Raw genomic sequence first — 19,417 nt, 5'->3', positions numbered from 1 at the left:
TTAAATAACTAAAAATTACTTCTAAAACATTGCTACTGGGGCACAGTAGCTCGTTTCTTAGTAAAGTAAGGAAAATGATTTCAAATGCTTTTAGTACCTGCCCATTAGTGTCTTTCTATGGAAAAAATCCTGCTATTTTTAAGAGCATCCAGGAGGAACAGCAAACAAGTGCATTAGCAGAAACTCCCAGTGGCGATTAATTAATCTTGAGGGCACTGGCAGTTTTGTAGGCTTTCAACGCAGTTTTTCTTAGAGTGGTGCAAAAGATCACGGAAACTCGAATCACACTGAAAATAATGTGCACTTAAAATTATGCAACTTTTCCACAAATTACAGCAATTTCAGGTGACATGTGCCAGAACAAAAAACCATGCACGATCGGATGAAACCTCTCGGCCATGATTTCCAAAGACGGTTGAATTTATGTGCGACCGGCTCTTGAAAGTCCGACAGTTGTGATTGCTTACTAGAGTTGTTAGCATCTCTGGGTCAGAAGGTTGTGGGTTCAAGACCTAGAGCAGCACCTTGCCTTTGGATTAGTTTGAGGTTTTGCCTTTGAGTGAAAATGTTAATCTAAAGTCCTACCTACTCATTCAAGTGGATGTTAAAGGGGCCATGGGGTGACTCGCTAAGAGTGAATGGTTCTCCTGGTATCTTGACCAATATTAGCCCTGTAACCATTGTCACCAACAGATTGGCTGCCATGGTTGCTTCTGGGATCTTCCTGTATCAAGTTGCCACTGCAACAGCATTGACCACACCTCAAAATAATCCATTGTGCATGAGGTGTTGTGACAAGAGCTAAGATGCTGAATGTGAATTCAAACTCAAATAAAATGATCTTTATTAATCACACCCTCCAAACTCCAATCTCAAATGCCAGTGTGTTGAAAACCAGTGGCCATCTGACATGAGATAATCTAAACTTTGTTAAATATGACTGAATGTGTGTATATCTATCGTGTATACGGAAAACTCACAGAGAACTTATGGCCATCACTCCTGGTCAAGTTTAATGGATTAATTGGTGAGCTGTATGCCTCATAGGAGGTTATTGCTGATAACCCGCAGTTCCCTGATATATGTCTATAAGTTCCCTTTTGAGCATTTGAAATTTCATTTTCCTATTTTTATTCAGACTATACAGCATTTTCTACTGAGTTTCCTTCACTCTGCCCATGTGTTATTGAGTCAATACCAGTGGAGAAAATTGATTTTAATTTGCATTTTGAAACCATTGGGCAGCTAGCGAACATGGATTGAAATTCCTGTGTCAGGAGAAGCCTTTCCAGGACATGTTCTAGTTGAAAAATCAGGAAGTGCATCAGTGAGGCCTGAGCTATAATGCAATAAAAGAACCCTTCTCATTGTTACAGGGAGATGACCATATGAAGCTACCCAGTCCAAATGACAGCAAGTTCTTTCAGAGTCTGCTGGATGAAGAGGAGCTGGAAGACATGATGGATGCAGAGGAGTACCTGGTCCCACAGGCTTTCAACATCCCGCCTCCAATCTACAGCTCAAGGCAGAGGATCGATTCCAACAGGGTGAGTGGAACCACTTATAACCTCCAATCTACAAAGTCAAGGAAAACTATGGGCAAACCTCAAGCAAATCTAAGGCAGACTGGTATTAATAATAGGACTGAAGTTATCGATATTAAGTTATATGGCATTATCAGATCAAAGACCTGTGGTGTCTGAGCTACACCTTTTGACCTCTGTTGTGTGTCTCTGGTTCCTGTTACAGGGCCAGTAGTTTGGGAGCATTTGTTTCTGGGTTGGGGATGCTGGGTCATGAAGCCAGAGCAGCAGTGTGTTGCTGACAGAGACATGGGCTTTCATGCCAGTGGGAGATCTGTGCTGCTGATAATCGTAGTACTCAGTGTCAATGTGGGAATGCCCAAAGCTTTTCCTGGACTTTCAAGAGTTTCTGTACCCCTATGTACGACAAAGAAACAATATTTAATTCTGCATGTTTTCAATTATTGCATCAATGTTAGCCTAAGTATGACCTCCCACAGCTTTATTGTCTGCATTGATCTGTTTCTATTAACATTTCAAAATCTGGACATTATTCCAAACGTATCCAATTAGCGATTGTTAAAGTGCATTTTTTAATTTGTCAAGCTGCGCCTTCTTTTGAAGTCATCAGTAAGTGATTCATGTTAACATGAGGAAGGAAAGAGGCAGAACTCACGTCCATTCGAAAAATGGTGCACACCAACTGCGCTGTTCAAGTGTTCTCCTCGGATACAGCAATATTTATGGTGACTGTTGGACCACAGTTGAAGGAATCCTCTACGATTTTCTGTTGCACAGAGCACTGCGGGGAAAATTTCACCACCTGATTGTTCCCAGAGATCTTTCACATTAGCAAAGAGCAGAATATCCCATAACTTCGTTGTGTTGAGCCCTGTCACCCTTGTACCTTATTCATGCCCCTCCATTTATTGCCTTTGTGCCCTGCTCAGGCCCCGCCAACCCAACCCACATCCCCTTTCTAAGAAACAGGATCCAGAAGTTCCTACCCACTGTTGCTAATTTGATAATGTGAGGAAAAATATGCAAACTGGTGAGGAAAGGTTGAGGCTTGTTGTAATCAATCATAAAAGTGGGGGTTTTCTCTCAGTGCTAAGCATTGAATCGAACCCCATCTAAACACAAAGTCTCACGATCGACAATATGCTGGTTAAAGAGGAATGTGCTGGGAGGAAGGCAGCCAGACATGCCAACTCCTTTCTGAAGTTTACAATGCAATGGCAAACGGTTATATGTTTTCGAAACTTCAGTTCTCCCGCTTACTCTGTCATTCTAACTGGACACTCCAATCGCATTAGTACACATTATTTACCTTGGCCAATTGCATCCTACCTTCTCGCAGAATTAGGAATTAATTGATTTAGAGGATCCAGAAGTTCCTGCCCACTGTTGCTAAGCAACCTCGCTTACATAAATTCGTAAGGTTCAAAGATTGCTTTCTCACTGTAAGCCACAGAGTTGAAAAGGTGACGCCTCATTCTGCCATATTATCAGTAAGAATTGCATATTTTAAAAGTGGAATTGAATACTTTGTGAATAGTTCTATTCATTTTCTAGAGTATGAGAATTTGAACTCTCCATGATTTTTCTGATAACATAACTGTATTCTGTGGCTTATTGTTCCTAAAGAATGTGGCCTGTTGAGTTTACTCTTTTTATTATGTTTCAGGGCAGTTTGCATTTTGGCCAAGGTGCACTCAACATTCAAAAATACTTGTTTAAATCTAAAATATATGTTTAATTTCCATAGCAGTAGTTATGTGAGTGTCTATCCAAGTAGTATCTTTGCATAAAATAAGTATAAGGCAAATTGTGGTCCTCATTCTAAGTTAATTTCCCCCGTTTAGTAATTTTATTAGTTTTTAAAATCCCAGGATTTTTTGAACCCTTCTAACAGGGATGCTCATCTTGGCAGACCAGATGGATTGGAAAAGCAAATGTCTGTTATAAACCCCACCTGATCTTCCAGTGGAAGACTGGGAACGGTGTACAATAGGTCCATTTTGCAGCCTTGCAAGTTTCTCCCATTCTTTTTGCACAGAATCAGTGGACTTTATTAAAGTGGCCAACACATATTGGTACTGGTTTCAAACTGGTCTCTTTCCATGTGACATGTCTCTGTTTCAACTGTAGGCACTGTAGTAAAAAAGGAAACTGTTAAGAACTCTACTGATGTTAAATGAGAAGGTATTCCAAAATCTAGATCAGTAACTTGGAACATTAGTTCTTAGTGGTGCCTTTTTTCACTATGGTAATGTGAGGAAAGATACGCAAACTGGTGAGGAAAGGTTGAGGCTTGTTGTAATCAATCATAAAAGAATATTTTTACTACCTTAGAAGAAACAGACACGAAAGATACAATGCATGACAATAATACTTTTAACAACAGTAATGGCCATGCAGACACACAGACCGGAATTCTCTGACCTTGCCCACGATTGGGATTCTCTGATCCCACTGCAGTGAATGGAGTTTTGACTGAGTACCAAATTCTCTGTTTTCCCTGGCAACGGTGGCCGTGTAAGATTGGAGAGTTCCAACCACAATATCTCATGAAATTAACTCCGTTCCCATCTAATCTACATTCCAGAACTCTGAGAAATGTCCCTTTTGTCCCAAAATAACATCCCACACCATATAACTCTGTGGGTTAAAACAGTCAATAGTTACAACCTATGAGTTATCTTTAGGTTTGAGAGAGCCTTCTTTCCATTCAGTTCTCTGAGGTATCTATAAACCAGATGCTTTTAGACTGGATTTCTGTGCTGCTTGGGAGGGCCCTGCTTGCTAGCTGTTTCCCTCTCTCTCTCTTTCCTCTCCTCTTATTTCCAATTAACCATGCTACGGATATATATGGGTTTTTTTCCCCCTTTGATTTTATTCTATTTCAATAAGTCCTTAGGCCAGGCATTTAGCATATAGTAAATTATATTCTTATCTCTCCACTTTGAAATCATCTCTTCGACATTTCTAACACCTATTTCTATGTACCATCGCTCACGACCTCACAAACACTTAGGTAAACATCTTTTTTCCTGCTGCTAAGTCAATTCGCATATCACATCTGCACACAGATGCACTTTTATCAATTCCATTCTTCGCTCTTTTTAATGTGAATTTTTTTAATATATCTTTATTTTACTCTTCCTTGACAGAAATGCAGTTGCCAATTTGTGCATAGCAAGCCCCCACAAACAACAATGTGATCAGGACCAAATAATCTAATTTGGGACGTTGATTGAGGGATACATATTGACCAGGACATCAGGGAGACTTCTCCTGGTCTTCTTCCAAATTGTGACATAGGATATTTATATCTTCCTGCGGGCGCACAGTGTCTGATATAAAAGATATCAGTACGTTCAAGGGTGCAGCAGTCTCTCGGGACTCCACTGGAGTGTATGCCTAAATTTATTCTCAAATCTCCAGACTGGGGTTATGTACCCAAGTCCTTCTGACTGGGAGGTGAGAGTGCTGCCAACTGAGCCACAGATGTCGCAGGTACAGCAATGGCATCTAAAAAGGTGGAAGCTGAAAGAGTTAAAATGTGTTCCGTAGGTTTTGTAAGCAGAAGAGCTTTGGATAAAGAAAACTGAAGATATTTAAAAAAGAACAACTCAAAATTACTGTCAGAATGTTTCAGGCAAGAACTGTGGGAAGGCTCCATTATCATTAGTTCCCTATTCAAACATTGCTGCCTCAAGGTGCTGGGACATTGTGCTTCTTTGCTTTCGGAGAAAGCATCTTTACAATAAGCAATCCAGCACATGCCACTTTTCTTAATGATGTAACTGAGAACCCAGAGATAATTCGGTTGAATCCAGCCGACAGTTATGGACTGTATCAATGGGCTTGATTGCTGCATCAGTAAAGGAACGGAGAAAGATTTAAGAAGATATACCATTTAACTCCTTTGGTGACAGACTGCAGATAATTGACATCAGTGAGGCTACGATCATATTTTCAGATTTATAAAAAAAAATTATCCTTCCTATAGCACATTGTATAAGCTGAAACATAGACTAAATATAGTTTCTTACCATTGTTTTGGAATATGGGTTTTAGCACTGGTCCTTGAAAGCTGAGGAATTGACCCAACAAATAGCAATGGTGGCCTTTTACCCAACATGAAACATGCAAATTCTCCAACATAACTGTAGCAAACCTATCATTCCAGGTTTCCAGCCCCTGTAATATTTACCTATGCATGTAGTAAACCGGCCTGAAATGAGAGACCTGCCAGTCTTCTGTTCAAGAGCCAAAGCATTAATAGTTTGAGATGGAATTTCCACAAGGATCCTCCCTGCTGTCCATCCACTAAAACCTTGGAGGAAGGATATGTGTAACTGTGAATGTGACAATACAGGTTAACAAACTATAGGGGTTGGGGATGGCGTGCTGTGAGCCCAGTTGACTAGATATGGCTAACGTGTGGTTCAGAATATCACCAACATAGAGTCATACAGTCATAGAGGTTTACAGCATGGAGACAAGCCCTTCGGCCCAACTTGTCCATGCTGCCCTTTTTTTTAACACCCTTAAGCCAATCCCAATTGCCTGCATTGGGCCATACCCCTCTGTACCCATCTTACCCCTCTGTACCCATTTTACCCTCTGTACCCATCTTAACCATGTAACAGTCTAAATGCTTTTTAAAAGCCAAAATTGTACCCGCCTCTACTCCTACCTCTGGCAGCTTGTTCCAGACACTCACCACTCTTTGTGTGTAAAAATTGCCCCTCTGGATACTTTTGTATCTCTCCCTCTCACCTTAAAACTATGCCCTCTAGTTTTAGACTCCCCTACCTTTGCGAAAAGATATTGACTATCTAGCTGATCTGTGCCCCTCATTATTTTATAGACCTTTTCAGATCACCCCTCAGCCTTCTTCGCTCCAGAGAAAAAAGCCCCAGTCTATCCAGCCTCTCCTTATAACTCAAACCATCAAGTTCCAGTAGCATCCTAGTAAATCTTTTCTACACTCTTTCTAGTTTAATAATATCCTTTCTATAATAGGGTGACCAGAGCTGTACACAGTATTCCAAGTGTGGCCTTACCAATGTTTTGTACAACTTCAGCAAGACGTCCCAACTCCTGTATTCAGTGTTCTGATCAATGAAACCAAGCATGCTGAATGTCTTCTTTACCACTCTGCCCACCTGTGACTCCGCTTTCAAGGAGCTATGAACATGTACCCCTAGATCCCTTTGTCCTTTAACTCTCCCCAACTCCCTACCATTAACTGAGTAAGTCCTGCCCTGGTTCATCGACCAAAATGCATCACCTTGCATTTATCTAAATTAAACTCCATCTGCCATTTGTCAGTCCACTGGCCCAATTGATCAAGATCCCATTGCAGTCTGAGACAACTTTCTTCACTGTCCACTATGCCACCAATCTTGATGTCACCTGCAAAGTTATTAACCATGCCTCCTATATTCTCATCCAAATCATTAATATAAATGACATATAGCAGTGGATGCAGCACTGATTCCTGAGGCACACCTCTGGTCACAGGCCTCCAGTTTGAAAACAGCTCTCTACAACTCTCAAGAAGCCAGTGTTGTATCATTTAGATACCTCACCCTGAATCCCATGAGATTTAATCTTATGCAACAACCTACCATGCAGTACCTCATCAAAGGCCTTGCTAAAGTCTGTGCAGGCATCATCAACTGCATTGCCCTCATCTATCTTTTTGGTTACCCCCTTCAAAAAACCCAATCAAATTTGTGAGACATGACTTTCCATTCACAAAGCCTTGTTGACTGTCCCTAATCAGTCGTTGTGTCTCTAAATGTCTGTAGATCCTGTCTCTTAAAATACCTTCCAACAACTTACCCACCACAGATGTGAGGCTCACTGGCTTGAAGTTCCCAGGCTTTTCCCTGCAGACCTTTTTAAACAAAGGCACAACATTTGCCACTCTCCAATCTTCAGGCACCTCACCTGTGACGATCAATGATTGAACTATCTAGGCTAGGGGACCCACAATTTTCTCCCCAGCCTCCCACAATATCCTGGGATACACTTCCAGGCCCCAGGGATTTATCTACCTTGACGTGGTTTAAGACTTCCAGCACCTCTTTCTCTCTGATATGTATACTCCTCAAGACATCACTATTTATTTCCCCATGTTTCCTAACATCCAGGCTTTTCTCAACAGTAAATATTGATGAGAAATATTAATTTAAGATCTCACCCATCCCTTGTGGATCTGCACATATTTGACCTTCTTGATCCTTAAGAGGCCCTACTCTCTCTCTTGTTACTCTTTTGCTCTTTATGTATTTATAGCAACAATGCAGAGTTTAATCCCCATTCCAGCTGAGGTAAATTAGGGCCTGTCTCTTCCTCACCTCCACTGTTGTAAAATCATGGCATATGGTGCAGTTTGGTGACCCTCGAATAATCAAGGATGCCACCTGTTGAAGAAAATTAAAGCATGTGGGATCCTGGGTTTTATAAAACAATTATACTAAACCTATGCAAAATTCTGCAATACGTCAGTCCTGTCCAAAGTAGAATATCCAATTCTGTGTCCCACTTTTTCAGAAAGATGTGATAGCTTTAGAGAGGATACAGATATTTATTATGATTTGAGGGATAAGGAATTGGAATTACACAGCTAGACTCAGAGAATCAAGTGTTGTTCTCCTTACAGCAGAGAAGGCTTAGAGGAAATTTCATAGAATCCCAACAGCACAGAAGGAGGCCATTCAGTTCATTAAGCCTGCATCAACACAAACCCAATCATATCCCAATAACCCCATGTATTTACTCAGCTAATACCATTCACAAGAAGGGACAAGTTTTTTAACATGGCCAATCCACTTAACCCACACATCTTTGGATGTGGGAGGAAACCGGAGCATCCAGAGGAAACACATGCAGAAGTAGGGAGAATGTGCAAACTCTACACAGACAGTGACCCGAAGCTGGAATTGAACCTGGGTCCCTGGTGCTGTGAGGCAGCAGTGCTAACCACTGTGCCATCACCATTTAAAATTATGAAGTCATATAATGAATTGTTTCCAGTGGCTGTAAGGACTATACCTGAGGGTGGTGTGAGGAAAAATTATTCTGTCCAATGAGAGGTTAGAATTTGGACTGTATTGCTTGATAGTGTGGTGGATGCATATTCAATAGTAGCCTTCGCAAAGGCGAAGTACTTAAAGGAGAAAAAAATGTAGGGGTATAGGGAGTGAACAAGAAAATGGGAATAACTATATTGTTTTTTGAAAAACGAGTGTAAACTCAATGAATAAGCTCATTCTGTTGCGTACTATTCTCTGATTCTAGCAAGGGTTGAAATGGTAGCAGGGATTCAGGACTTAAATTATGTGACGAGACGAGAGGAGCTGGCATTATTCTTCTTTGAGTGGAAATGATTAAGGGAAGAATTAACAGGGGAGTTCAAAATCTTAAAGGATCGTGATCAAGGAAATAATGTTTTCACTGGTAAAAGGATTGGTAACCAGAGAAACACAGATTTAGATAATTGGAATAAGAACCAGAATTAAAGCAGTGAATTGTTATGATCAAGAATTTGCTTCTGAAAGCGTGACTGAAACAGATGCAATAATAACTGCCAAAGAGATCTTGATAAATACTTGAAAAGGAAAATGCAGGGCAATGGGGTGAGAGCGGTTGAGTGTGACTAATTAGATAGCTGTCCAAAGAGATGGCACAGGACATAATGTCTTCCTTCGGCGCTGTCTTATTCTATACTTTTAAAATAAGAAGATCTCTCCACTGCCACCCCACCATCTGTTCCCCCACCTTCAACATTCAGCTTAAATATTCTTTGGCCACTTTTCCTCAAGCTTCACCATAGCATCTTAGGATATTTTTCAATGTTAACATCCTTTATGAATTCCAGAGGCAGGGAGAGATCGGACTGTGTCCAGATGCTCATCCCTCTGCAAGGTACCTGATGAGTGTGTTCCACGAATCAACAGAACAGCGATAAATATTCTGTCATCAGAGTGCTGGAAATGAGTGCTCTGCTAACTGTCTGAGGCACAACTAATAGGACATCAGCAAATGTAACCATTAATCACAGTTTACAATATTTTCATTTCAAAAGTGTCAGAATATGTAACATGTATTGTTTAGCGCGGTAGAGAGTTCAGCATCTCTGGGTGAAGGAAGGTGCTCAACACTTCAAAAGACAGGGGTGTTAGAGTTCTCTGTTTCTTCAGTTATGGAATGTGGTGAGGGGCTGGGGTCAGAGGATGAAATATAACTGTAGTAAAGGTAGGCATAATGGTGTAAAATAGGATCGAGTGACTGGTTTGGGGAATAGTTAAGCCACATAGTCCAAGAATTCTCTGTTGGTGCTGTGTCTGAGTTCTGCCAGGACCACTTAGCTCCTGATCTCATTACAACCTTCCCCAAACATGGAAAAAAGAGTTGAATTCCAGACGTGAGATTAGAGTAACTGCCCTTGATGTCAAGGCAACATTTGGGTGAGCATGTCATTAAGGAGCCCTAGCAAAACTATTGTGTCAATGGGAATCAAGGGGGTGTGGGGGGAACTGTCTGCGGGTTAGAGTCATACCCAGCACAAAGCAAGATGCTTGTGATTGTTGGAGGCCAGTTACCTCCACCCCAAGACATCAGGGTAGTGTCCTAGGCCCAACCATCTTCAGTTGCATCAATGGCCATCCCTTTATCATAATGACAGAAATGGTGATGTCTGCTGCACAATGTTCAAAACTATTCCCCACTCCTCATACAGAGGCAGTCAATGAAGATATGTAGCAAAGCCTGCATAACATTCAGGCTTGGGCTGATAAGTGGCAAGTAATATTATTGCCTCACAAGTACCAGGCAATGACCACAGAATCATAGAATCCTACAGTACAGAAGAAAGCCATTCGACCCATCGATTCTACATCAACCACAATCTCACCCAGGCCCTACCCCCCATAACCCCATGCATTTACCTTGGCTAGTCCCCCTGACACTAAGGGGCAACTTAGTATGGCCAATCCACCGAACCTCACATCTTTGGATTGTGGGAGGAAACCTGGAGCATCAGGAGGAAACCCACACAGACATGGGGTGAATGTGCAAACTCCACAGAGACAGTGATCCGAGGCCAGAATTGAACCCTGATCCCTGGCGCTGTGAGGCAACAATGCGAACCACTATGTCTCCGAGCTGCCCATCTCCAACAACGGCATGTCTAACCACCTCCACCTTGACATCTAACCGTATTATCATTGCTAAATCTCCTATCATTAACTTTCTGGAGCGTACCATTGACCAGAAACTGAATTTGACCAACTGTATAAATACTGTGGCTACAAGAGCAGGTCAGAAACTGAGATTTCTGTGGTGAATGATTCATCTCCTGACTCTCCAAAGCCAGTCCATCATATACAAGGCACAAGTCAGGAATATGATCAAATATTCTCCACTCACCTAGAAGTGTGCAGCTCCAACAACACCCAAGGCTCAACACCACCCAGGTCAAAACACAGTGCACGTAGCACAGTGGTTAGCACTGCTGCCTCACAGCGCCAGGAATGTGGGTTCAATTCCGGCCTTGGCTGACTATGTAGCGTTTGCATGTTGTCCCCATGTCTGTGTGGGTTTCTCCGGGTGCTCCTGATTCCTTCCACAGTCCAAAGGTGTGCAGGTTAGGCGGATTGGCCATGCTAAATTGCCCCTTAGTGTCCAAAGATGTGTAGATTAGAGGGATTAGGTGCTCTTTCGGGGAGTCAATGCAGATGGGCTGGATGGCCTCATTCTGCACTGTAGAGATTCTGTGATTGTTGAGACCACGCCTGGAGTACAGTATGCAGTTTTGGTCTCCTTACAAAAGAAAATGTGCTCCAGAGGGAGTGCAACAAAGATTCCCAGTTTGGTTCCTGGGATGAGGGGATTGTGCAATTATTCCTTGGAGTTTAGAAGTTTGGGGGAGGGGCAGGGAGTGACATCTTGGCGAGTGGTACCTCTGATGCACAGAAAGCATCTCCAAAATAATCTATAGTCTATGCTTTTTATCTTTGACAAAGGGTAATCTGGATTCGAAACATCAGTTCTTTTTTCTCCTTACAGATGCTGCCAGACCTGCTGAGATTTTCCAGCATTTTCTCTTTTGGTTTCAGATTCCAGCATCCGTAGTAATTTGCTTTTTTTTCAAATAATCTTCCTTCCTGCCTTTTTCCACCTTGGCTTGTAAAAAAACAGACTGCCCAATCTGCTTGTGGCCCATGTTATGGCGTGGGCAGGATAATATTCCGGTCAATTGTCTTGGTAACAAGCTCTGTCTATTCTATGTTCGCATCTAGTTTCCCTTTGAAAATATCTAGGTCATTTATCTCAAATATTCCCTGGGGGAGTGGGTTCTTCATTCTAACCACTCTCCAAGTAAAGAAATTTCTCCTTAATTCCCTATTAAATACTGTACTAAATATAGGTAGGTATTCAGTGCCACAATGTGCTGGGTTACTTAATGCAAGAGAATTAACGTTGTATACACAGACTGATGGTGTGGAAGTTTGAGTTGTTTAATGAGATGTTTTGATTGCTAACTGATGGCCACATTCTGCAATTGGGTTTACAGAAACACTGTCTAGGACCTGCCTAGCAGTTATCTAAACTTACAAAACGTGTCAGTGAAGCTATTGATTACCATGAAACCAGTCGGTTAGGAACACTGAAAAGGTCAGTTCCTGATAGCAGCCATCTCTGAAATAAAAGAATATATTTCTGACAAATGAAGCCCATTGTTAAGAGGGATTCACAAATTCTGCATTTGCTGCAGATAGTCCCGCAGGCTCTACAGTGTTGGACATTTCCACAGTGGGAGCAATGTCCCTTCTGTTCAAGAGTTTGCTTTAAATACCAATGTGTTGTTCTACATTAGCTGGATCCAGGATCAGAGCATGTAACAATGGGGCTGACTCCACAATCGCCTTCTGCGTTAGACTTGAGTAATGACAACATAGGTTTACTAAAAAGAGAAAATGTTCAAAATGTCCAGCAGACCAGGCAGCATCTATTGATAAAGGTACAGACTTAACACTTCAGAGTGGTGACCTTCAGTTTATTAATCTGAAGCACCCCTGTCTACAGAGGCTGTCTGTGCCGCTGAGTGTTTACAGAATTTTCAATTTTAGTCTCAGATTTTCAGCACCTGTATAATTTCGCAATGAATAAATATGTTAACGTAATTTATTGTTAGCTGACAGATGTGCAGGGCAACAGGGGATGCAAGTTTTATCCTTGGCTCCCCCTCCATATAGAAAAAAGGGCTTAATCTTCTGAGGAGTGGCTATCACCGGCAGATTGTCACTCGGCCACTATTTCCTTGGCCAAAGCTGAAGCTCCACATTTCTGGCACAGACAGTGGCAGGCTGGGTGGGGTTCCAGGGGTAGATAGGGTGGTAGATGGCATGGTAGGTAGCGTGGTAGGTGGCAGGGTGATTAGGGTAGTAGGTGGTAGAGTGGGTCAGCAGAGTGAGAGAGTCAAGACAGGATCGGGGTGGGGGGGCGGCATTTGGCAGGTTGGGTATTTGGAGGATCAGGAAGGAGCCAGAGGGTCGGGGAGTTGGAGGGTCAATGCAGTCGGCAGGTCAGGCTAAGGGTCAAGAGGTTTAGAGTTCAGGGAATCTGGGAGGAGTGGGAAGGTCAAGGGGACAGATGGTGGGTCAGGTAGGAATCTAAGTGGGAAGGTCAGGAGGGGATCTTTGAAAAGTGGGGTGATTAGTGAGGGGAGGTCATTATATAGTTACCCATAGATAGACATGTTTCCATTTCCTGGATAAATATTCAGGTAAACTAATTGGAACACTCCCAACTCTCTAATTCAGAGTTAGAGACTGTTTCAGAGAGTCCCTGGAGTTTAAACTTCCTAGGCAAAGATTTTGCATAGGACTTCCAAGGGGTCCTCAAATGCATCTTCTGGGATACGTTTGAACTCTGACTGAAGATCTGAGCTTTGTAGCCCTGTTCCTCTGAGTGAACTAAATAACGTAAAAAGTCTGACAACACCAGGTTTTAGTCCAACCGGTTTATTTGATAGTAAATGCACAAGCTTTCGAGGTTTCCCTTTTCGTCAGGCGAATGGAAAGTTCTGGCCTCAGACAGAGCATATAAAGCACAGACAGTTTAGAGATTACTGATTAGAATGCGAATCTTTACACCTAACCTGCTGTTCAAGTCCTAAAGTGGCTGACAATGTGAGTGCAAGGAGCACTGATCACAGGTTAAAGAGATGTGTATTGTCTCCAGACAGCACAGTGAGTGAGGTTTTGCAAACCCAGGCAAGTCACGGGCGTTACAGATAGTGTGACATGAACCCAAGATCCCTGTTGAGACCGTCCTCGTGTGTGGAACGTCATGAACTAAATAATCCATACAGGTCACTTGCAGTGCCAAAACAAATTGTGGATCTGGTCCATTCCATTTTTGAGGTAGTCTGCCTGAAACTTACTTATTCTTTGCAGAATTCTTCAGTAAGTGACTCTCAATATTGTGGATCTTTCTCTTCTCATTCCCCTCTACTGCAGGGAACTGCGGGCTTGATTCCTAATCCCTCACTATGTCCGAGGTGGCATTAAAGCTGCCAATTATGTCAACTCCCCTTCCCCCTACCATCCCCATCCACATCTCCAAACAAATTCAAGGCAAAGCTTCGCAGGAAAGGATATTCCAACTCACTAAAATGCTGAGGTTTCTTGTAAGAAATTGCGACAAGTTAAACACTCCTCTATGGTTCTGTTATCATGAGTGAAAGTTTTAATATCTGCTCATCGATCCTTGAACGCACTCTTTAACATATTTATGTCCTGGTCCCTTTACCACATGGCTAAGAACATAAGAAATAAGAACAGGAGTAGGCCATATGGCCCAGTATTGACATTTGTACCAACTGTAGCACCCCGAGATCAACCAAGTCAGCAGAGACAGAGGAGATGATGGTGCACTGGTAATGTCATTGAACTGGTAATCCCAGAGACCAGGCTAATGCTCTAAGGACATGTGTTCAAATCCTACCACGACAGCTGATGGAATTTAAAATTCAATTACTAAAGGCTGGAATTGAAAACTCGGCTCAGTAATTGTGACTATGAAACAATCATTGATTGTTGTAAAAATCCATCTGGTTCACTCATGTCCATTAGGGAAGGAAATCTGCCATCCTTGTCTGGCCTAGATGTCACTCCCGACCTACAACAATGTGATTAACTCTTAAATGTCACTAGTAAGCCCAGTAAACAATGGCGAATGATGTAATACAACAATAAACTGATTCTTGACAAATGCCCACTCACACAGGCTAGTGTCCTGTGAATTCCTGGTATTCCATAACACTGGCATCACAGTTCAGTGACTCTTTACACTGAGGGTTTTGCCATGAAATGGGAAGAAATTGTCATTCTTTCCGACTCAATCTCCTGTCCATAAAGCTACATCAGCTCGGACAGTTCCCAGTCAGTTTTTAAACTATATGGAAGGTGGACAACATCACACAAAGGGACACGAGCAGACAGTGTCAAAACAAGCCTTGCTGTCAAGGACTAATGATCACAGCTCCATTGGGAAAGTGCACGGTGTAGAAACTGAAACAGAAGATGCTGTTTACTTGTCAGTTGTAATCTCCCCCTCCCAGTATGTAAACAATGCAGGGCAGAATTCAAACCAGAGACTCTCCCGGGAGCATCAGACACCAACCCTGACAATATAAATACCCACGTTGCATTTTCCAACAGATCTTATCAGGAAACATTGAGTAAAATAAAAAAGAAGCACCCAAAATTAGGGAGACGAAGCAGCCACTTGCTGCAAGTATTGTGTTCAATATCTCCCTAATTGAGTGGATTAAAATTGGTTCAAATGGGGAAAACAGTTTAGGAATTAACAGTGGTTTTGCATAATGGTTGGTAGCAGGTAACAGTGTCCCACAGAGTTCGTTTGGAAGTACTTCTGTAAAATCAGCTGAAGGGATATGAACTTCTGTTTACTGTGGCTATCACAGAGAGGGAGTGGTATTAAAATTTGTTAGTAATTCAGGATTAAGTTTACGTCATTCTTGAGAAAATCTAAGGAATCTGCAACAAGGTGTTGATGACAGACAATAGCTAAAGAGTGGTGGATATCAGTGTGAGGTTCTGCGTTTTGGTGAGAAAAAGCAACAGCGGTAATTGTTCTTGAATGGAAGTATGTTTGGTACTGCGGGAGATCAAGAGTGATTCCAGGGTACAGATACATAGGACTTTAAAGGTAACTAGTTAATCAGGCTGCTAGAAAAGCTCTTGGCATTTGAGATTTCATTGCAAGAAATGTCAAATGCAAAAGTCAAAGTGAATCCATTGTAAACAGCTAGAGTACAAGCATAATATTGAACTCCATACTACGGGTAGGATGTCGAGGTATATAGCACAGATTTCCCAGGGAATTAACTTTTATTCTTTCATGGGATGTGAGAATCACTGGCAGGGCCAGCCTTTATTGCCCATCCCTAATTGTCCTTGAACTGAGCGACTTGCTAGGCCATTTGAAGAGTCAACCAGCTTTATTTTATTTCAATATTTTTCTTTACCTATTTTCCCTTGGAATTTTACTTGGAATTTCCCTCTCCATCTTTGCCTCCTCTCCCCATTCCAGCCATTTGGAGAAGAGTCACATGGACTGGGAACAATGCCAGCCATTGGAATTGGAGCAGACAAGGGGCAGAACATGGAAAGACCCATTGACCGCAAGGCCATAAAATCCCACCCATAAACTCTGTTACTGTCTGTACAATTGCTGCCAGACTTGCTGGATATTTCCATCAATTTCTGCTTTTAATTTCGGTATTCTAGCATCAACAGTGTTTTGATTTTATTTTGGGGATGTGATAGCATAGTGGTATTGCCACTGGACTAGCAATCCAGAGAGTTCTGGAAACCCAGGTTTGAATCCCACCAGGGCAGATGGTGCAATCTGAATTCAGTGAGAATCTGGAGTTAAAAGTCTGATGATGACCATAAACCCATTGTTGATTGTCAGAAAATTCATCTGATTCACTTATGTCCTTTAAGGAAGGAACTCTGCCAGGCTTATCTGGCCAGGTCGACATGTGACTTGAGAACCACAAAATGTGGTTGTAAGATAAGATTAATGTTTTGACTATTTGAAGCCTCAAGGTTAAATATCCTGCAAACATATTACCTAGAATCCTAAGTCAAACTTATCAAGGTTGAGGTGGGAAAGTTTCAATAACCTTACCCCAGCAATCAGGCACCCATACCCCAGCACACACAATCAGGCACCCATACCCCAACATTTACAATCCAGCACCCATACCCCAGCACACACAATCAGGCACCCGTATCCCAGCATTTACAATCCAGCACCCATACCCCAGCATACACAATCAGGCACCCATATCCCAACACATACAATCAGGCACACACAATCAGGCACCCATACCCCAACACATACAATCAGGCACACACAATCAGGCATCCATACCCCAGCACACACAATCAAGCACCCATATCCCAACACATACAATCAGGCACACACAATCAGGCACCCATACCCCAGCACACACAATCAGGCACCCATATCCCAACACATACAATCAGGCACACACAATCAGGCATCCATACCCCAGCACACACAATCAAGCACCCATACCCCAGCCCATAAAATCAGGCACTGATACCCCAACACACACAATCAAATACCCAAACCCCAGCAATCAGGCACCCATACCCAGCACACTTAATCAGATACCTATACCCAGTACACACAATCAGACACCCATAGCTTGTCATGGTGTAACCGGCTCCACTGTACCCAAAGTCAAGGATAAGTAAGAAGGTGTTGAAGAATATTGTTTTTAGAAGAGCTAAGGGTAAAATCAGGAGTTATTACCAAATTGGATCAAAGAATCAGGTGGAGGCCAGGTATCCCTTATAACCTGTTCAGTTTGATAATGCCTGATCTGAATCTTAACTCCATTTTATTGCTTTCACTCCTAACAAAATTCTGATTGTTCTCAGTTTTGGAATTTTCAATTAACCCCCAACATCCGCAGTGTTTTGGAGAGAATTCCAGATTCTCACTGCCCATTGTGTGATAAAGTGCTTCCTCAGCAGCCAAGCTTGAATTTTAAGTTTGAGTTTCCATGTTCTCTCCCACCTGGGGGGATGTCTTTTTCTGTCCACCCTATCAAATCCTTTGCTCACTTTTAAAATGTACTGCTGATAGTCCTGTCCTGCCCGAAATCAGGGTCTCATATCATTTTATGTTTCTACAAGTGTGATGCTTCGGAATGTTTAGCAGAATTAAGCTTTAATCATAGTGCAAAACTGCTGTAGAGATGGAAGGCTGATGGAGGTGAAATGCTGATGCTGTGAGTGTGAGCCAGGAGCTAGGGATAGAGCACAGAATTTCCCCTGTGGCAGATTCCAATCTGACTCTTAATTTCTCACTGATCAGCTGAAGATTGAACTGTGTTCTTTTAAATGCAACCGATGTTTGCACAAGCTTGATAGAATTGTTCCACTGTTTGTTCCATCTCCGGCAGGGGAATGGGGGGAGTGGGTTTGCTGCTTCTTATTCATGGAATATTTCAGGGATTCCAGCCTGCTTGACCCTTTGGGATGCCAGTCAGGAAGATTTGTTAAGATTTGTGGTCGCACAATGCCCATTCTGAGAGGCCAAAATATGCCCAGAAATCTGTCAAAAGGCTGCAAATGGACCAAACCTAGTCTAAATGATTTGATTTGATTTACTATTGTCACATGTGTTAGTATACAGTGAAAAGTATTGTTTCTTGCATGCTATACAGACAAAGCATACCACTCATAGAGAAGGAAAGAAGAGTACAAAATGTAGTGTTGCAGTCATAGCTAGGGTATAGAGAAAGATCAACTTAGTGCAAGGTAGGTCCGTTCAAAAGTCTGATGGCAGCAGGGAAGAAGCTGTTCTTGACTCGGTTGGTATATGACCTCAGACTTTTGTATTTTTTCCCCACTGGAAGAAGATAGGAGAGAGACCAAAAGAGAAAATGCTGGAAAAACTCAGCAGGTCTGGTAGCATCTGTATGGAGAGAAAAGAACTGACGTTTCGAGTCCAGATGACCCTTGGTCAAAGCTCACCTTGTTGGACAAGGCGGAAGAGAGAATGTCTGGGGTGCGTGGGGTCCTTAATTATGTTGAGATGAACTTGCCAAGTTATTTCACTCCAGTGCTTTCTAACTGAGTGCTGGGAAGCAGAATGGCAAAACAAAAATAAAGAGCTTGCATTTATGTAGCACCCTACATGACCGAAATATGTCCAAAAGTTCTTTGCTAACAATTAATACAAAGACCATAGGCCTGATTCTCTGATTTCAGCAGACAACCAATGGGAATCCTGATGCCCAATTGAATGGGGCTTCAGCCAAAAATCAGGAACCCATGGTGCGAGGGCTCTTGGGATTTACTTGACCCGTCCCACCAGCCCAGAGCGGGTTGTAACCTGATAATTATGCAAACCCGTCAATTTAAATGTCATTAGCGGGTTTGGCAGCCAATTCACCAGCCCCTTGCCATTCATCCAGCCCAGGGAACAGCACCAGTAGGGTTTTATAATTGCTGCCCTCAAGCAGGGGATGGTGTGCTGGATCCCGAGGGTCCAGGAAAGCACCATGTATCCCTCAGAAAAGAGGGATATCCTCCCCTCTCCCCCCACCACTCAAATCATGGGTCACCCCCTCCCCCATAACCATACTATGCAGGCATGAGGGTGACCTGACCCGACCCAGTCTGCCCCCTCACCACTTCATACACCCCCACTCATTCTACTTTCAGGCTACGTGCTTTGGCAGTGCCAACAGTGCACTCACTGTCCTGTGCACCCTGACATTGACACCCTGAGCTGGC

The 19,417-nt window shown here is 42.5% G+C and overlaps 1 protein-coding gene across 2 annotated transcripts in view; it reads left to right on the top strand.

Moving 5' to 3' along the window:
- The window catches only part of LOC145349910 (receptor tyrosine-protein kinase erbB-4-like), a 1,005,257-nt gene that overhangs the window by 912,491 nt on the left and 73,349 nt on the right, over window positions 1–19,417 (top strand). For both annotated transcript variants that reach the window (XM_080198569.1, XM_080198568.1), the window contains exon 25: window positions 1,377–1,547. In XM_080198569.1, coding sequence (XP_080054695.1) covers window positions 1,377–1,547 — 171 coding nt within the window. The remainder of the gene's footprint in view (window positions 1–1,376; window positions 1,548–19,417) is intronic.

The sequence above is a fragment of the Carcharhinus amblyrhynchos genome, chromosome 11 (genome assembly GCF_965287045.1).
Source record: "Carcharhinus amblyrhynchos chromosome 11, sCarAmb.v2.hapA, whole genome shotgun sequence".
Lineage (NCBI taxonomy): Eukaryota > Metazoa > Chordata > Chondrichthyes > Carcharhiniformes > Carcharhinidae > Carcharhinus > Carcharhinus amblyrhynchos.
This window is presented reverse-complemented; position numbering and strand designations above follow the sequence as displayed.